Source organism: Calypte anna, chromosome Z (genome assembly GCF_003957555.1).
Source record: "Calypte anna isolate BGI_N300 chromosome Z, bCalAnn1_v1.p, whole genome shotgun sequence".
NCBI classification, from domain to species: domain Eukaryota; kingdom Metazoa; phylum Chordata; class Aves; order Apodiformes; family Trochilidae; genus Calypte; species Calypte anna.
In genome coordinates this window covers 21583978-21603960 of record NC_044274.1, presented here as the reverse complement: position 1 = coordinate 21603960, position 19983 = coordinate 21583978, and the positions used below count along the sequence as shown (strand labels likewise).

General features: G+C 39.5%; 1 protein-coding gene across 2 annotated transcripts in view; it reads right to left on the bottom strand.

Annotated features, from left to right (window-relative positions):
* The window catches only part of FSD1L (fibronectin type III and SPRY domain containing 1 like), a 29504-nt gene extending 14596 nt beyond the window's left edge, over positions 1-14908 (bottom strand). For both annotated transcript variants that reach the window (XM_030467244.1, XM_030467246.1), the window contains exons 1-5: positions 14800-14908; positions 9596-9691; positions 8567-8698; positions 5199-5300; positions 1494-1516 (exon numbers count right to left, since the gene is read on the bottom strand). In XM_030467244.1, the coding sequence (XP_030323104.1) occupies positions 1494-1516; positions 5199-5300; positions 8567-8698; positions 9596-9691; positions 14800-14814 (368 nt within the window). In that variant the 5' untranslated portion in view covers positions 14815-14908. The remainder of the gene's footprint in view (positions 1-1493; positions 1517-5198; positions 5301-8566; positions 8699-9595; positions 9692-14799) is intronic.
* Positions 14909-19983: the final 5075 nt, after the last annotated feature.

Here is a 19983-nt window from a genome sequence, read left to right as displayed (position 1 = left end):
TTTTTTAACACCTCTTTAGGCCTTGATCATTATGCCAGTTACCAATTGAAATAACTAAAATTTTGGAGGGAAAAAAAAGAATCAAAATGAACAAAAGAGACATGTAGAATAAACACAGGCTTACATAACACTGAAACAGTAACAATTACCAAAAAATAGATTCCAATTAGAGAAAAACAGGTCCCAAGTAGTACACAGCCCATTCTTGAAACAGGCCAGCAGACAAGATGAAAACAATGGGCAGGTGTGGTCCCCACATTTTCCCAAAACTTATCTTGTTCACAGCCTAGAATACTAGGTAGATAAACACTGAGTAGTTGGATTCACAGTATTAACATACCATTACCAAACTAATGAGCTTCTGATTAGCATACTAAAATACCAACCAATAGGCTAGAGGGACCTCTACTGAAACAAAGAAAAGCTCTTACTCTTTGAGCACGTGTACTGAAAATTTTGAGCACTGTCACTTTAAATGGAAACAAAGAATTAATTAACAAAGAATGAGTATTTCAAGAACCTAGAAGAGTAAGATGATCCACAAGTATATTTTTTCAGTGTGTTTTCTCTACAGAAAAGTAGTATTAAAATTCCTGTGACTGACACTATCGCTCTAATTTCTTAAAGACACTAAAGATTGATTTCTCTAGCAGTTACTCACAGCACACAAAAATTTAGAGAATTTAAACAACCAGATCCTTCCTTGAAAACTTGTAAATTGAAAGCTAGTGTATTTGTTCCATAAGAGCAGTATGCTGGAAGGACCATGTGAGCTTTCTTTTAAAATATTACACACACCATAATAAGGTTGCTGAACCAACAGTCAGGCCTTTAAAACATTGTTACCATTCTTCCAAGTGAAAAAAAAACAAAACAAGGAACACCAAAAAACTCACCTTAATATTAATTTTGAAACAGTAACATTTAGCTTTCAAAACAATTTGAAGACACAATTCAAAGATAAGTGATCAACAATTTCACTGACACTAGTCACGGTGATGTCATTAGAAACATTTCAAAACCTACAAGACTTTTAACATTTAAAAGGAAAATCAGCTAGCACAAGAATGGAAGGACTAAAACCAAACAAGATTTTTCTCATAATTAAAAGGGACAGAGTCAGCTTGACACATTATTAAATTTCAGCCATCACGTACTAAATATTAAACCAGAAGGTTTTTATTATGATGTATGCTTTCAATTATAAATATATTTTAAAACAGTAATAAAAAGAATAATTTTTGTTATTTTATAGGTGCTCTACTTTCCTGAGTCAAAACCATCTATTAAGGTATGGAAAACCACCAGTCAGCAAGGAAAAAACACTTCCAAAAAAAGCATAAAAGTTTAGTTCTCTTTCAGAAATTGCAATGTCATAATGACAAATACTTAAGAAAGTGATAATGAATTTGACTTAAGCTGACTATGACCCATTCAAATTAAATACATTTCAAGGACATTAATTCAAAAACACAAAAGTGATAGTACTGTACCTATCTTTGATCTGTCTGGCAGCCTTGACGCATGTCAGGGAGAAGAAAGAGAAAGTAGTTAGTATTTCCATGCAATTATCAATAGCAGTAACATGCAAGAAGGTTGAGGATAATCTCAGTTTTATTGCTTAGATCTGAAGATCAAAATGAATTTAATACTTGAATCAAAACTAATTTTCCTATAAAGCATGTTAATAGAATGGTTAGAATGGCAGTAAGTATCACCTGGAAAAAAATTCACCTCAGGAAACACAGCAAACCAATTCTAAATTACTCAACTGCTTGGGAGTGACTTTGCCTCTTGAGATAGTTGTTACTCTTCATCACATTTTAAGAGAGCTATATAACCAAGTGTCACAGTTTGAGCCAGAACAGAACCAATTTTCTTTCTGGTAATTTTACTTTCAGCTAAGTCTCTTCCAGATAGCTGCACTTACTGAAATTAATGGCATGTTTCTCAGCCAGTGTTTGATTTGAGGACTGATAATTCTCCATGTTTATACTTACAGCTAGAGAATGGCATGCAGAACCAAGGCTTGGTTCTGAACAACATCTTATGGTCTGGAAAGAGAAAGGGAGTAAAGCAGTCACACCTGCAACCCTCCTTTAGGAAGAAGTGGACCAGAGAGGGGACCAGAAGTGACCAAACGAAGTATTCCATCCCACACCTGTCATCCTTGGTATAAAGCTGAAGGATTGTGAGGGTCAAGTTTTTTCTCTTTGCCCATGGCCAGCATCTAGGAGGATTCTGTGCATTCATTTGCCTTTCATCCTGATCCAATCGCTCATGAATTTGTGTGTTCCATCATCCAGCTCCCACCTGCTGCTGACTCCAGAAGCCCACCCTGGGATTTTTCCAGGGCTGCCCTGTAGCCTTGGTGATGACATGAGTGTCATTGGGGGGAAAGGAGGAAGGAACAGGATAGTGGTTTTGTATATATTTAAATAATTTTTCTTTTCATCACTACTGTCTCATTAAAGCTGTGTAGTTTAGTTTCCAATGCATAAAGCTCTCCCCCTTATTCTCTCTCCTTTCTTGACTGGGGAGGGGAGGGGCATTAATAGAGAGCATCTGTCACTCATTTAATTGCCAGACCACTGTTAAAACATGACACCAAGTTTGTAAGATTCAACTACCATGGTATTTTGTCTGAAACTATAAAGTGCTGATTATTCGCAAGTAAGTATAACTGACTTGTTGGACTATATGACACAGGTTGTATACTCCAAAAACAAGAAAAAATAGGACTTATTTGAACTTTTTCTCTGAAACCTATCATACTATTCCAGCAATACTTCCTAGTAGTCTCTCTTTTTATGTAACTACTCAAAACCACAGAACATAGCTGTTTCCAGTATCTAAAGGCTTCCACTGAAGCAGATGTGGAAGTGGTGATATTTCAAAGATAAACATTAACTAGTATTTAGAAAGACAAGTCCCTGTCCTTCACGAAGAGGAACTGCCAACCTAAGACAAAAACTTATTGTTAAAGTAATGATGGCTTAGTTGCATTAGTGTTTGATGTTAACATTGCTACTTATCTAGCTGCCGTTCAACAGTACTACTGTTCTTTCTAAAGAGAAGACAAGAAACATCAGGTAGCTTCCTAGTTTAAAGTCAAACAAAAGCGGATCACTTCTTCTAACTCAATATTAAGTACACTCAGTGGAAAAAAAAATCTAAGCAAAACACCAAAATGTTAGGTACCCCTACTTTACTGGGAAGTAGGAGGAAAAAAAAAAATAGCAAGTGTTCAGAAATAACACAGAAATAGTTTTGTTTCACCTCCCTGCTTATTTCTAAGGCCAGGCTGGATGGGACTTTGAGCAGTCTTGTCTAATGGGAAGTGTCCCTGACAATGAAGGGGGGTTGAAACTAGATGATATGCGAAGTGCCTTCCAACACAAACCATTTTGTGACTCTATGGTTTTCCTACGTGACAGCTGTCAACAAAACAGTGACTTAAAACCAAAACCCTTCATAAACTTGATGCCCTGTAGAATATGTAGGAGCCAAGACACAATGAACAGCCTTCTGCAAAAGAGTCCTGGCTTAACTTCTTTGAGTTTAGTTTGTTTTCAGACTACTGACAAAGAAGGATATCAGCCTATCTCAGCTGAGGTGCCCAGCAGTGTCAAATTAAACACTGCACCCTACTGTGTGCTAGAGTTCATATTCTTTTAACTTCCAAGTAAACCAAAGGAGAGAATACAGGAACCAAAACCCAGCATAGAAAAAATATTAAAAAATAATCATAGTTTAGTCTTACACTAATTTCTCCTGAACCGGTTTACTTGAGGATCCAAAGAAAACTTTTTCTAATAAAAGAATAAGGCCTGGAGCTGTCCTTTTATGAGAACTTGATATTTCTTTTAATTGAGCAATAAATTTAGCTACCTAACAGCAAAAGCAGCATTACCTTAAAATGCCATACCCAAAGGCACATTTACAAGTGCAAAGTAGAGCAATACAATTTTCAAATCCCAGATGCTAGAGTTCAGTATCCTCAGACTCAGACCCCAAATTTGAAGACAGGTTTTTTCTCTCCAGCAAACACTCAAATAAGATCCCTTAATTTATTGGATTGAAAAAACATTAGAGATATTAAAAAACAAACAAACAAAACACCTTACAGTAAACTCAAAACCACATTCTGAATAGAGTAAGAACTAAATTTTTACACATTACCATAACAAGACAGAAAGGACAATTCAAACTGAAGTTCTAAGAAAAATACTCAGTTTAGCAACTCTCACTCTTAAAGGCAAGTATATCAAAACTGACACTCATGAAGCATGACAGCACACAAACACAGCTGCCAAAAGCTACACCTGATACAGTAAGACAGCTTGCATTCCCCCTCTGTTACAATAATTTGTGTCCTTGTCTCTATTAAAAAGCAGAAAGGCAAAAGTAACTGGGTCTTGGATTTGGCATGGCTGATCCTACTAACAACACAAGGATTTTATAGCAAGCCTAGTATACAGAGTCAGTGTACATGCAGAACTGCTTTATTAATTTGTAAGTGTATTTTTACAGTCAGGTACATGTTGCCTGATTTGCAAGTCTGCTGTGGTAAAGTCCACATTATCTGTAATGAGATCAGAGGCTGAACTCTAGGTTCTTGCCTACATAGTATGTAAATGCATGTAGAAGGTTTCAGGAATAGTGGAAGAGGACAGCTACCCAGTTCAGAGATGCAAATTAAAGATCCACAGCTTGCATGAAGTTCTGCAAAACATATCTGTCATCCACAATTGCTCTAGCTAGACTACAGAGACTCTGCATTGTGTAGTAGCACTGAGCAACTGACTGGTCACCTGCCATGGATCTGAGGGCTAGCCATCACACATTTATGTAAGTCTTAGTTCGTTTTTTTTGAGATTTCTTTTACATCACTTTCCAACTTTGCTTACCTAGCATCAGTGCAAGTTTGTTTATCACTAAAAGCTGTCCTGCAGAATGCATTACTTTCCCTCTCCCTTCTCTCTAAGAAAAAACTTTTAGAAGATGCATAAATATTCAAGATTATAGTGCTTGACTTGGCCTCGTCAATAAAGCAGTAAGTGTATTTTTATATGCCTTTCTATCCTTACTCTCAGTATTCTCGGTAAGTTTGCAGAGACCAGTACAGTCATGGAAAGGATATTTAAAATTTAGACAAATACCATATGTCTTATGCACATCTGATCAGTGTTTTCTACCTTTAAGAACTCCACAGGGTCCTTTATGTCCAGTGACTCTGCAGCAAGCTCCAGCAGCTCTTCAGAACTCTCTAAGGCACTACTACACTGGCTAAGCTGATCCTGAAGCAAAAACAGAAAGAATAATTTGACATAATTCACATTAAAAAAGTGGCTTATAAACTACAACTTCACTATGTATCTGTCACAACTTACTACCTTATGTAATCAAGGCTATTTCCTCTGACACAATGTGTTAACTAGAACTTCAAGCTTCACAAGCACACAGTGCTACATGACATATATTATATATCCATCCGGGGAAAAGTTAGGTAGCAAAGTCTGATTTAAAACCCAGATTTCCCTTCAAGATCTGGTGGGTTTTTTGGGGGTTTTTTTTTTTGGTTTTTTTTTCCCCAGCGCCACGATTTCAGAAGCTAAGAAATGCTTACATCTGCATGCATTACAATTTCTGTTTATGGAACTGCAACTACACTAATGAAGTGATACTGTTTAATGCCTTGAAAAGGCAACTGTTTTACCCCTAACCAATTTTAGAACTGTTGCAAGGTAATTCTGAAAATCAGTATTGATGTATAGCAAAAGGAGACTATAGATGAAGGGGAATAAAAGGGCAAAACAGATACTTCCTTCAGGATTACCCAAAACTCATTAGTAAAATACCATTCCCAGCACATAAAACTGCACAGAGTATAGTAACTCCTAGTGTTAGATACTACTGGTATATCCCTAAAAAGATTAGTTTTGATTACCCTGCATAAACACATTGCAAGATACACAAGATGCACATTCTAAACCTTCCAGCAGCTTTCGTGCTGCCATTCAAGCTGTAGCTGTTTTTTCTAACTCATGTGATACTTACTGAAGTATCTCACAAAAAGTCAAGAGCAAGTAATTATTTTTCTTTAAAACGTTTTAGGAAAGACAGTTTGCTCTAAAGCTCTGTCTCAAAAGCAACCAATAGTTGTGTTAACTTCAAGACTGGTCTCAAGTACTTCAGAAGTGTAACTATGTATTGGCAATGTGGCAAGTTGACTTGGGCCATATGCCAAATGCCCCACAGATTTACTGTTTAAGAAGTTATCAGCCAGGAAACAGTCCAGCATCTAGAAGACTCGACACAGTTTCCAAATAAATCCATGCCATTAACTTTCCTCTTTGGAGGATATCCAATACTGATAAACTAAGATATACCATGATATTGCCAAAACATCCCAGGCAAACACCTCAGAAGATAGAAGCTAATGCCAGATGTATTTTCAAACAGCTTTACAGAAATGGCATGGTAACCAGATGCTTACATTAGCATCTTACTGATACTTATCTGCACTTGCTAGTTAAAGATAAATACTTACATATCATTAAAATAGACTGCCCAGAATGAAGCATTATATTTTCAAAGCCAGGGTTTACGGAAATTTCTAATTTTGACCTTAACTACCAAGGATAAGTCTAAATATTAAATTCTCACTATCATCCATTATTATGCAGCCTCAGCACTTTAAGTTACAGCTTATTTTCAACAAGGGCATTTAGTAAACTACAGAAGACTAAATACAGCACAAGAACCTTAAAAGGACAATAAATGAAGCAATCGCATTCCTTCAAATAAGATGTTTAGACCGCACTGAAGTTCCCTGGCTTCTTCATACAAAGGTAATTTTCAGCGCTTGTCAAAGATCATGGCTTGGATTAATACATTTAGTTCGACAGTTTTCATCATTTCATTTAGTAGATTGACTATTGAGAAAAGCACTCTTCCAGTGCTCTCAATTAGAGAAAGGTTGGTCTGCGATCAAGTAAATGGAATGTTCTTTGGGTCTAAAGTTAGAGAACAACCTTAACTGAAAGACAAGTAGGGCAATTAACAACTGTGTCAGTGATCTGTAACATTCCATTTGTCTTCATCCTCTTCTGGCAAAGCAGCAGCTCAGCTGTTCAACACAGGTACTGGGCAGCAGTTCTTGATATAGCTGTGGCACTGACAAGCTTTCAGAAGAACTAGATTCAGTTATACCTGATCTTGATAAAACTAGGTTATCTATCAGAAAATTAACAGAATTAACAGAAAATTTTGATGGTTAAGTCAAACCACCAAGCAAGTAACTATCAACACATTTTGCAGTTCCAGAATCATTACTTGCAAGATTACCTTCATACTTTTTCTTCACTAGAAGAACTGAATGCCACAGCATTCATGCCACAGCTGAATTTCTCCTGTGAGCTGCTCATTGAGAGGCAATTTTCTTCAACAATTTAAGCCCATTGTCCCTGAATGTGGGCAGATCTCTGTTGAAAAACTTCAGAAGAACCCAAAACAGACAAATGGGGGGAAAGATTAAACTGGAGATGGAAAAAGTGCACTGAAGTCCTTAACTTCAGTTGTGCACTCAGTTTTGGAAAGTATGAACATAAAACAGGCTTTATAAAGAATAAAGGCATATGTGGAATCTGTTTCAGGAAACAGCTCCTAGGACCTCACAAGGTAAAGTTTTTCATGAACAAGTACCTTCCTTATTGCTTTACATAAGCAAAAAAAACCTAGATAGATGAATGCTGCAACTATAAATATTTAACAAGAAAAGCTGGAGAAACATTTTCAGTTAACTAGATGTAATGCCCTTTTAGCCACATGCAACTAGTCTTTCTGAAAACTAGAGTCAGCTTGCTACAAGTTACTGGAAAAACATTACAGATGTTTCAGAAACTTTTTTGTTGTTGTTTTGTTTCTTTGAAACCAATTGATTGTCTTAGACAAAACTATGAAACTACAAGCTGGTGAAATTCATGTACTGGGTTCAGTAGCAGGCACCCATATAATCTGTGCCCTGGTGCCTTCCTGTATGCATACACAATTAGGTTTTCATCAACAAGTGGAGAATGGCCAGTTCTGTCTGTATGAGACCAGCCTTTCTGATAAGAACACCTGGTGTGATTCTCACCTAGAAGGTCAAGCCTGAGAAAATCACCCGCATACAAGTACAGGTTCATATGCTCATACCACAAATATGAGAAAGCAACCGATTTCAGTACAGAAGCTGTTCTTCAGTTTGGAGAGAATAAACATATCTAAGTCTGTGCAGCACGTATCTATGCTCCTGTGCAGCCAACCGCAAATTGTACTGATAATACAAGTTCTTTTCTACATAACAATGTAGAGAAAAATGTTGAGAACATAAAATATGCTCAAGATCATTAAGTAGTCTAGAAGAAGGGACAAGAGAAGTACTTACATGAAAGAAAATATTCAACTTACTGCATTTCTTGCAACCCCCACCAAAATCTCATTTTCAGTTGAGATTTAAAAGAGCAGTTTAAAATAGCTTTTACTTAGCTGCAAGAATTTGCAGGTGTAGTTACATAGTTACCTGCAGGACTTGAATTTTACGGGCCTCTTCTTGCTGAATAGTGTTGGCCATACTTCCCTTCATCTCATCCAATATAGAATACAGACCATCAAATTCTTCATCCAACTCACTGATGGCATTAGTAGAGTTTACCTGAGAAGAGAATTGAAACAGCTGCAATTGGTAGTGGAAACAATTCAGACCTTCCTATAGACTGAAAGTTATACTGTCTACCCATACATATTTTGCTGTGTTTACCTTGTCACTCCCCTCACATTATGAAAAGGTAAAAAAATATTAAGAATGGTGGACATCTCCTAAGCAGACTTTACTTCAGGACACAGAAGGCTGAAATTCACAAAAATTCCATGATAGTAAAAATTGCAGTGAACCAATGTATTTGGAAACTTTCCCTGGCAAAAGGCCTTGATTTTCCTCTTGCAATTTTATTTGGATTACTAGGCTGTAAGGCGGTAGACATCCAGCTCCACTTAAAATATTTTCATTTGATACTAAAAATTGCACTCAAGAAACGAGCTTAAAGATCTGCTGAACGATTTCTATTTCTGTAACTAACTTGACAGAGCTTTAAAATAAAAAAATTATGGCTTATGGATGTCCTAAAGGAACCTAAACCTCTCCCTAGTGTATGCTCTAAAAATTAGTTCTTTAACAGTAAAGCCAACAATTTGAAAAAAGAAAGAGTAAATAATTTTCTCTCAAGTATCAGGATAGTCTCACTTTTCAGTCTGCCAAGTATACTAGGTGTCTAACAAAACAGACCGCTTCCAATTAACAGGAGTTGGCGATCTTGCGTAAAAATCCAGATTCTCCACAGAAACCAAATCCCACAATAGCTCTTCACACAAAAAGCAGAACTGCTTATCTTTCAAAATAAAATCTTTTTTTTCTATTTGGTTCCAATATGAAGTTATATTTTAAATTTGATTTTAGAGACCATGCCTTGTGTATTACCCGTACACTTTGAGGCTGACAAAACTGAAAACTTCTTCCCCAACCCACTGTAATCTATAAGCCTTACATATATACCTGAATATTTTTTATTGTATGGTTCAGCATGTCAATGAAGTTGTGAATTTCATCATTTTTATTTGCTAGAGTAGACACAATTCTTTCCAGAGTTTCCTAGAATTATAAAAAAATTAAATTAAATTAAATTTTTTAAAAAGGGAGAGAAATTGTAAATGAACCTTGTCATTTTTTTAAACATCACTATTTCGAGATATCTGGAAGTTAATCATACACATTCCAGCTGCAGTAAATTCAATTCTTATCCTAATGGAGTGAGGATATATTTTTTGCTAGAAAAGAGAAAGAGTATCAAAGGTCTAAGAAGGATTCTACTGAACTGAAGATTTCCAGCCATTAGTTTAAACAAAATCAAGAAACTGTTCCATGATACACCACTGTTCCACAGACTTTTGCTACCCCTATTACTGCAACTAACAGCTCAAAACCAAAATAACTGCTGGCACAACACTCTGCCATATTAACAGCTTCTCCAGATGAGAAAACTAGTGGTTGTGCAACCACCACTAGTACAAAGAACTAATTAAAAGAAATCACCCAACTAGTAAAAGCCCAAAGAAATATCAGCACCTGACTGTCTGAAGAAGCTAGTGTTAAATAACTAATCTGACAGTTTATTCTATACAGAGACTACATCTGTAACAGTGGTTTTTAAACTTATTCTACAAGAGTTAAAATATTTTGGCAAATAATTTGTATGTTCTAATTAAAAGTGGCCTCAAAGAGGAAAGCCTGGGAAAGAATATCTGCCAGCTGGGAAAGAGTATCAAGGTTATTTCTGTAGCATATTTCCTCCAGTCATTAAAATGCAGTAGATTCAGCTTCCAAAACAAATACTAAGCAGAAAAATGGTTAAGCAAATCAAAATGCATACATAAAATAAATCAGACTACCAGATCTAATTTTGTTAAGTAGTCAGTCTCATTGTCTAAGATTTTGACAAAAATACATCTAAGCTTGCTACTTAAAACTATGTAAAGTTATATAATGAAAGCTCAGAACATATCAGCATATATAAGTGAAAATAAAGGGCCAGATGTAAAGGTAACCAAGAATTTTGTTATTTATTTCAGAGTGGTGAATGAGAAATCTGGTTTTAAAATGCTAAATTTGCCTCTTTTAAAAGAAAAAAAGTAAAAGCTGTCTTAATTATAATCAAGACATTATTAATCAGACAGACTCCAAGTTTCAAGTTACTTAGCTTAACACTGGTACTTCACAATGTTTAGGAAATCCAGGCATGGGGAGCTAGTAAGCATACAATAAAAACAGCCAGACCACCAAAAAGATGTTTCAAAGGCCCCTCCCACCAGCACTTTCGTAAATATCATTTACTACTTAGATCACTTACATGCATTAAAGTAAGAAAAAAGTATTTTATTCTTTCACAACATTTACAGCATTATGTTCTGTATAACAAATTTCTTCACTAATACTAAGCCATACTTGTACCTGTTTCTTCTGACATCTTCCTCAGCAGTTTCCAAAATTGGTACTATGGCCTACTGTCTGTTCACAAAGTGTCATGGTCAAAGTTAAACAACTAGCAGAGGGAAGAGAAATTTACCACATTTACCACAGTTATTGTGATAGTGTTAAGATATAACAGACTAGCAATGACTAAAATTAGGACTCTGAGGAGAATCAAGATCAGATTTGACTTTTTTAAGGGAATGTAGTGATAGGACAAGAGGCAATGGTTTTAAACTGGAAGAGGGTAGATAGAGGTTAGACACTACAAATAAATTCTTTCCTGTGAGGGTGATGAGACACCAGCACAGGTTGCCCAGGAAAGCCATGGCTCTTGCATTCCTGGAAGCGTTCAAGACCAGGCTGGGACTGGGACTTCGGTCACAGGGATGGGACTTCGATCAACCTAGCCTAGTGGCAGAGAGGTTGGAAACAGATGATGGTCCCTTCCATCCCAAACCATTCTATGACCCCATGACTGGCTTCTTTGAGAAACCAAGAGTACAGAAAGTCTTGATCACTTTGTTACAAAATCTTTGTATTGTCTACTCAAAGCTAAACATGTGCAAAGACTAATTTGTACAAATTAGATTGATTAAATACTCTTGTCCAGCCAGCTGCTTATGCATTCACTACAGACCACGGGAAATTGTTTTCACATGTCAGACAGCTCACCGTTAAGCCTTAGATCCTATAAACATACCTGTCAATTTTGATGAACTAGAAAACTCCCAATCCTCTTTCAACTAGGATTTTAGGGCTTACTCTGATCCACCACATGGAAAAAAAACCTTAAGTCTTCTTGCACAAAGTACTGAATAATGCCTTTATTTTTTATAACTACATATGACAAAGAGCTACATGTGAGGAATGCCTAGAAACCCTTTAAACAGCCAAACATATAGAAGCAACTGGCAGGTAGCTATCAAACAAGGTTTTCCACTACATCTAAAGTTGAAGTCAACTGTCTAAACCGGGATCAGTAGGGTTCTTTTTAAAAAAGCTTCAAATTTCTGCAAACAGAAATTCCTCCAACTCTGGTCAAGATCAAACTTGATTAGACATCTTCTCCAAAAGCAGCTAAAGAGGCTAAAAATATCCACCAGCAGCAGACAGAATATATTTTAAATCACAGTGCACAAGCTATCAGAACAGAAAGTCAGCTTTTAGGCATCCTTAACTTATAACTTATAGTCACGAATATGTAACAAAGGTTTTTTCTTCCCAACATGCCAGGACACATAGCAAATTCGGAACACTGCACTGTTGCCACTTCTTCCTTTAAGGGGAATTTCTGAAAACCACTGCAATTACATGCAATGAAAAGGATGCTAGAAAAGTCACTAATGTAAGCAGCAGTTGAGGCTTAGAATCTATTTCATAAAGTAATTACATCAAGCACCAAGCTCAGTAAAGCTTCTTGGTATTTCTACACTGAAGAAAATTTAAATCTATTCCCCACTGACAGATGGAATATTTGGCAGAATCCTATTACAAATCATTTTCTTTCAGGTTTCTATCTGGCTAGCAGGTGGTAAGTGAGGTCTTTCAAATGCATTTTCAATGAATGTACTTCCAACATTATAGAATGTTTATTACAGATGTAATCCTTGCTGCACTCAGTGAGCTTCATACTGCTCTTCACTTTTATACTCTTTCTACTCTTATTCTCTGAATCTAATACACTCTTTGGCAAAAAAAAAAAAAAAAAAAAAAAAAGGACACAGAAGGATATGAGTCAGAATAGGAAGCCCTGAAACATGGTGGCTTTTAGACTTGACAGGAACATAGATGTAGATAACACAACCTTCTTTGAATAGACAGTAACTAGCATCACAGATAGGCTCCTCATAAAAGAGTAAACTTTTGATAAATTAACCAATTAGATCAGTTCTGTTTAAGAAGTAAGTTATCAACTTGTTCAGACTCACACTGAAGTCTGACTGAATGCAGAACTGAGTTTATGAAAGAGCCTCAGGCTTAGGACAAAATCCTGTATCACACTAACTGCAGGAATGCAAGAGAAGATCAGTGAGATTATAAACACAATCAAGTAACTTGCACCTGGGGTGTCAAAAACACATATCAAACACATGTATCATTGCTTAGTCTTGTGTGCTTGACAAGTAGAATATATGTTTTGATAACACATATTTGATAGACCCAGAGACAGCCTATCAAACATGCTTGAGATTCCTGCCCTGATGTGAGAAAGAACAAAGCACAGTAAAAAAGAAAACCTGCCAAACATCACAACATAACCTGCCAAAAATCCCTAATACTTAGGCCAAAGCAGCAGGGTTGGAAACTTTTGCTCACTCTCTAGCAAGGACCAAGCTGCAGAGTGCCTGCATGCCTCTGCCCCAGCTGCTGCTTCAGAGGTTCCCTTGTTCATAAGGTAGCCAGAGCAAACTTAATCTTTGCACTTCATACATACTTTTATGGTTGTTCCTGCATCCTGCCTGTGTCAGCTCACACATCAAACTTCAAGTGCAAACTGAATTTCAAACAAGCAGACATACTTAACCTCCATTCATTTTGTCTTCTGCACTTGTTCTTACACTGAAGTTGCCAAAGTCTGAAGGAGTACTTAAAACAACACAGGTGACAACAACAAATTAACAAATTATTGTACCATAAGAGATCAACTGCAATTTTAATACTTTATTTTAAATCACTGAGCAACACTGAAATCCAGCTGTGATCAATGAGCCAGTGACAGTAAGCAACATGCACCTAGAGCACCCACAACAGCCCTCTTTTAAACTTTTTTTGAGAGATTAATCTCACCTAAATCTGGTAAACACAGACTAAAATTCACACAGCATCTACTAAAACGAAACTTTGTTTTGGTATTTCTCATTTCACTTCCAAAGCACAGATGTGTGTGACAGGGCAGGTTGCTAGTTAGAACAGCAACCGTCTGTGATCTGTAAATTTCAAGTCATCAGAGGTACTAGTTACCCATACCATATTCACAAACCAGTTTCCAAGCTGAAGAAAGCACAGTCTTCACAGACAGTAAGAGAAGCCCTTTCGGATGCTAGATTGAAAGTCAAAAAGCTGAGTCTGAATTTTCTGCAAACCGTATCATTTTTAGAAGCTCGGTCCTCAGCCAGGAATATTTCTGCTTCTCAGTGATTACACTTAAGAGGCAGATGGCAAATACGGGAAGGAGGGAATTACAGGTCAGCAGCTACAGGAAAAGAAAACACTATGGAACCTTTTTATTAATTAGTTCCTTTCGGGCCTAGGTTACACCGATAGGTCTCTGAGGGCCTCCGTAAGCACCATAATTAGTTATGACAGGAATACACCACGTGAAATGGCTCTACCCCAGGGCCGTACTCCATTAAGATGCAGCGCTGCAGCGGCAACGCCAGCACCCAAGGTGAGCAGGCACGGAGCAGGCCCTCCCGCCGGGCGCTCCGCCGCTCCGCCACAGCCTTCGAACTTCGGCACTTCCCCGAACTCTTCCAGACCCAGAGAAGCAAGCGCCTTCCTGCCCTCTCGCACCGCACAGGGAACGCTGCACCTCCTCAGCCGCGCCCCCTCTCCTCAGACCGCCGGCAACGCCCCGCCTGCCTGATCGATGGCTCCCAGCGGCAGCCACCCAGGCGCTTGCCGTAGCACCCCGCCGAAGCCCGACAGCACAGCCAGATGAGGCAGGGAGAGCGGGCGCTAGCCGTCGGGCGCTACCCGCGGGGAGGCAGTCTCCCGTCGCCGGTACTCACTCTCTGACCGTCCATGATGCTGGAGGTAGCGTAAGCACCACCGGCGCAGCCCCCAGCCGCGGGTACAGACACACGCTGCCTCCTCCGCCTCCGCCGCAGCCGGGCAGGCCGTCCCGCGCCACCCCCGCCCACCAGCGCACGCGCGCCAGGGTGCGGCCAGCCATCCCGCGCATGCTCCCCGCCTGCCCCTCCGCGCCCACACAGCCCTCCCCGCACATGCCGACGGCACGTGCGCCTGAGCGACTTCCCCCGGGGGAGGGCCCCTGTACATGTGCAGTCAGAGCTGCCTTACGCGGGGCGGTGGGAGCGTTATAGGCCGTGTTCGTGTCCCGCAATCGGTCGGACGGCGGTGCGGGGCGGTGCGGCGCGGCGCGGCGGTGTCTGGGGCGGCCCTTTCGCCTATGGTCCGGGACGCGGAGGCTGGAGCTGCCCAGCACAGCGCCCTACACTAGCCTCCGGCAGCGCTATGCAGGGAAGCATCCACAGCTCAGGAGGATGCCGTGCCGCCGGGAACCTCTGCCCCTCCCCGGGCCTTAGTCATTGAATCATAGAGTGTTGGAAAAACCTTAGATCACCTTAGATCCAATCCCTGTACGATCACAGCAATGTAACAATCGCAATAGCGTGTGTATTGTTAAGTGTATATGTATTAGGTCAGGCTTCCCGTAAGCTTTGTCTCAGAGCCTAATCCAATTTCCAAAAAAAGAAAAAACGTTTCTTAACAGCTTTGGGAAGAAACTGTAATTTCATAATGATATTTTACAGAGACGTAGGCATTAAACAGCCAGTGAAGTGTAAGCTGAAGTGAAGCTGAAGTGAAGCTGAAGTGTAGCTTTATAGCAGCTTTGAGCACTGTGCTGATACCAAAAAGCACCTCTTTTTACAGCAGGGGCACATCAACAGGAGACCACTTTTAATGTGGAAATTTATCACAGTAGGGAGATTTTGACACCTGCTAGTGAAAGTATCTCTTTAAAGGCATTTATACCTCTGTGAGCTCTGTCTTGCCATAGTTTTAATTTCTGCATCCGCAGAAATTCTTGTACAGAATTTGTACAGAAATCTCTGTACAAGTGCAGGGCATGGGGAAATGCAGAAGCAGGTGTCACCTGCCAAGAGGCACAGATCCAGCCTTCCCAGCTCCATCAAGAGGTCTCCTGCGGCTATGTTACCTGTCATGGACCGGGCCTTGGCTCTGGTTTGGAAATTTATTATGTCTTCCAGGTACCTAGTATCTTATTTGTTCCAGTTATCACTCACAGTAGTTTGCTTTTGAAAATTTGATTAGAAAGAAGAGATAAAAAGTCATGGCTGATCATGAGCCATGAGCACCTCAAGCTGACAGAGCAAGGAATCTTACACCTGAAGGAAAAACCCTTACTGCTGGAAGCAGGACATAGCCACTGTTTACGCACGGCAGAGGGCCTGGCTCCGCCTTGCATGCCTGCTGATTTTGGTGGTGCTGAATAGAAACCCCCAACAAACTTTGACTTGAGAAGACCCCATAAACCTCTTGGAATTGTTTCAGACCAATTGGAGCACAGAGCATAGCTACCACCATGGAAATCAGCAATCTGCAGCAATCTGCTGGGGCATGTGATTGGTGGTGATGGTGGTGGCAAACCCAAAGGCTACAGGACTGAATGGTAAGTGGGACTGCTCTGTTGCAAGCAGTCTCAACATCCTCCCTTCGTATACATCCATTCTCTTTCATCTCAGACTAGCAGGAAAGCAAAGCTGAGGAATGGTTTCATCTTCTTAGTGATCACATCCATTCAGATGTTCTGTTTTATCTTTCCTATGGTAAAAAACATGCTAAAGCTTTTACAGTGAACTTACTGCCTACATTTCTAAACACAGCTTCTTATGGAGACTGCAGAATTACCATGAGCATAACTCCATGAATAAAAGGTACAAGATTTTCATTACATTTCATTACATTTTCCCCAGACATCTTAGCATCAAGATACTAAAATTCAAAAGGGTTTTGAATGGCTTGGCCCTGGAGAGAAGTTGGCAGCAGGGTCAGAACTAGTGTTTGTAGAGCGACACCTAGAATGCCAGTAATCCCATGGGAAAGGGCATATTTGGCACTAAAATGCTTTGCAGTGTATTGCGGTGTATAGTTAAAATTATTTCTGAAGTTGTATACACACATCATAATTCCAGATCTGGATTATATGGAAAGATTTAACTACATATCTTCCTATATGCTTTCTCATCAGGAAATAATTCCATTGTTTTATGGGTTTCTTCAGCACTCGTGTTAACATATTGACATATTGCTGCTTTACATACTGGGAAGTCAGGGAACATGGCAGTAACAAATGCAGATCCTTGGGTACCTATGGGAACCTGGGACATGGACAAAAACCCTGTTAGCAGGTAGTCACTAAGCTAATGTATGAGCATAAAGACTGCTGCCAGAATGCTTGAGGGGCTAGACAATACCTTAAAGTTAACAATCTTAAGAGTGGTTTAGGCTAAAAAGAAATATCACAGGAAGAAGACTCAAAGGAAAAAATGGCAGGAAGTTGGAGAAGAAAACAATACTTCAGTTCCCTAAAACAAGAATGAACAAGCTTGGGTAATCAGCAACTAAAGTAGAGGTCGGAATAAATCTGTTTCTGGTTTATTAGACTTATCTGTTTATCAAATTCATCTTTAAAACAGAGGTTAGAAATTTAAGGAAGGACTTGCCCCAGAGCAAATTTCTTCTGGCACCACAAGCACTGCTTTCTTGAAGTTTAACGTGTGAACCATAATACAAGATTTAGTCTTAGCAGACTTGTAGTGAGACAGGACCAGCTGCCCTGAGTTATTGATGAGTGGGTGTGGGTTCACCTGTGTCTGGCCTCCCTCCTGAGCATGTGCAGGAGCAGGGGGCCAATAAGAGAGCAGCTGACACCCACGCAAGGAGCTCTCACTCTTCAGTGAGGATGGAGAAGTCCACAGCTCGAGGAGCCCCAGGAGCAGGCAAGAAAGGGTATATCCCAAGGCCACAGGAACAGCCTAGGACATTGTCCAGGAATGGGCTAAACCCTGAGGCCTCAGGATCAGCCCTAGGAGCAAGAAGGGCTCCTCCCGCTACATCTGGTGGAGAATGCGGGCAGCCTGCAGAAAACCTAGCTGACACAGAAACTGCAAGAACGTTCTCCCTGTAAGGTATGATCAACAAGCTCTCTGGACAGGAAACCCCAGAGCAGAGGGGAAAATCCCATGAGGAAGGGTTAAATCCCGAGGCCCATGAGGAAAGAAACCCCGGAACAGAGGGAAACCAAGCCAGAAGAGCAGATACAGGAGGGAGAATAATAACTAGAAGAACAACTTGCAGAGACTCTGTGAAAAGTGCCTGGTGCAACTTGCAGAGACTTTGTGAAATATGCCTAGGCTAAGCCCTTGAGCAGAGGGAAATCCCATGAGGAAGGGTTAAATCCCGAGGCCCATGAGGAAAGAAACCCCGGAACAGAGGGCAAGTGCCTGGGACAATTTGCAGAGACTTTGTGAAGAGTGCTCAAACAACTTGCAGAGACTTTGCCAGAAAGGGGCTGACATCGAGCGAATATATGGGTATGCTTAATTCCCCTTAAAGAAAGAAGGTTGAAAGAAAGAAGGTTGAGAATTCTCCCCAAAATATGTGTAAGGGTTGAGAATTCTCCCTAAAAATATATGTAAATTGTGTGATGTTTAATTCCCCTTAAAGATGTATATGTAAAAAGATGTAAATAAAAAATAAATAAAAAAGTAAAGACTACCTCCTAAGAGGGCTTACTATCTTGAGACTCATGAGTGTAACACATAATATTATAATTTTTTCCAACTCCAAGTATAAGATTGTGCCATTTTTATGTTTTATGCAAACAATAGTTGCACTGGAGCACTTATTTATTTGGAATTGCATAGAAGAAGGCTTGTAAATAACTAAAAATATACTAAAATCTGTGTGAGAAAGCTAGCAAAATAACAGGGCTGGAAGATGGCTTTGGATGGCCTTTATAACACAGCACATTGCTTTGTGCTGGCTTTGGAGTTGCTTATGTGCAGCTAACCCCTCTCATTGTGCACTATGATCCTTTGCTTTGAAAAGGCTGCCTTCTCATGTCTGAAAAAAACCCAGGGAGCTCACTCCCACCATCAAGCTGGAGCCCTTCTGTGCTTCTGAGAGTATGCACAAAAGCAAGGCATAAGTCTCAGCAAAATAACCCAACAGGTTCTTTATTGATGGAGACTTTCCTTGCTGCATCAATTTTATATATTTATCTATTTATTTAATCTTCTTGAGCAGAAGGTCAGAAAAAAACAGCACAACCACTGGGCCAGAGAAGCAGGACAGCCTGAATCCCTTGTTGTATGGAACCCTGTCTGTCCCAATCACCTAAAGTGTTAAGGACTTTCCTGGCTTTCCTCCAGGCAAGCTGTCCCAGCAAGCAGGGTTGGGTAGGAGGGTTTGTGCCCAGGGCTTCCTGGGAGACACTGTGGATGGGCTAAGAGGTAGTGACAATGCTGCTCCTTCAGTGTTTGATTATTGCTCCATTAGCTTGATGAACACCAAAGCCTCAGAAGTGAGTTTGATGCTGGCTCACTATGTTAAATGCAATTACTACAGTGTTACTATCATACATCGAGAAAATAAGCTTTGTGCAGTTTCCTTCTTCCCACTAACAATTTCTGAACATTTTTTTTAATATTTGCTGCAGTTTAAGAACTGAAATCATAAATTTAGATTAAAACACACCCCCTTATTCCCAGACTGTACCTCTCAGTGTTCTGCTAGATATCAAGAACAGGGACAGTGGGCACAAGAAAATTGGCTTTCCCACTGTTCTTTGAATCAGTTAGTCACTGCACTGAAGGAAACACAGTAAGTTTTTATTACGAGTGTGCAGAGATGGCTGCACCTATCAAACCTCCTTTATTGTTTCAATAAAGGCTCTGCAGTCATAGAATTAAAATGTACACACAAGCATTGCTTTGAGATTAGAACTGTGTTATATACATATACTGATCATAGAAGGACTTTGATTTTTGATTAATTTTCTTAGTAGTCTTCCAGTTAGGAAGAAGAGTAAAACGTGTTCTGAGACATGAAATGATTTTCCTCCACTGGAATGCCTATTTAAATCTACTTCATTGCTGGCTTTCTACACCATAAGGCATTCCTTAAAAAAACAAAACAAAACCAAA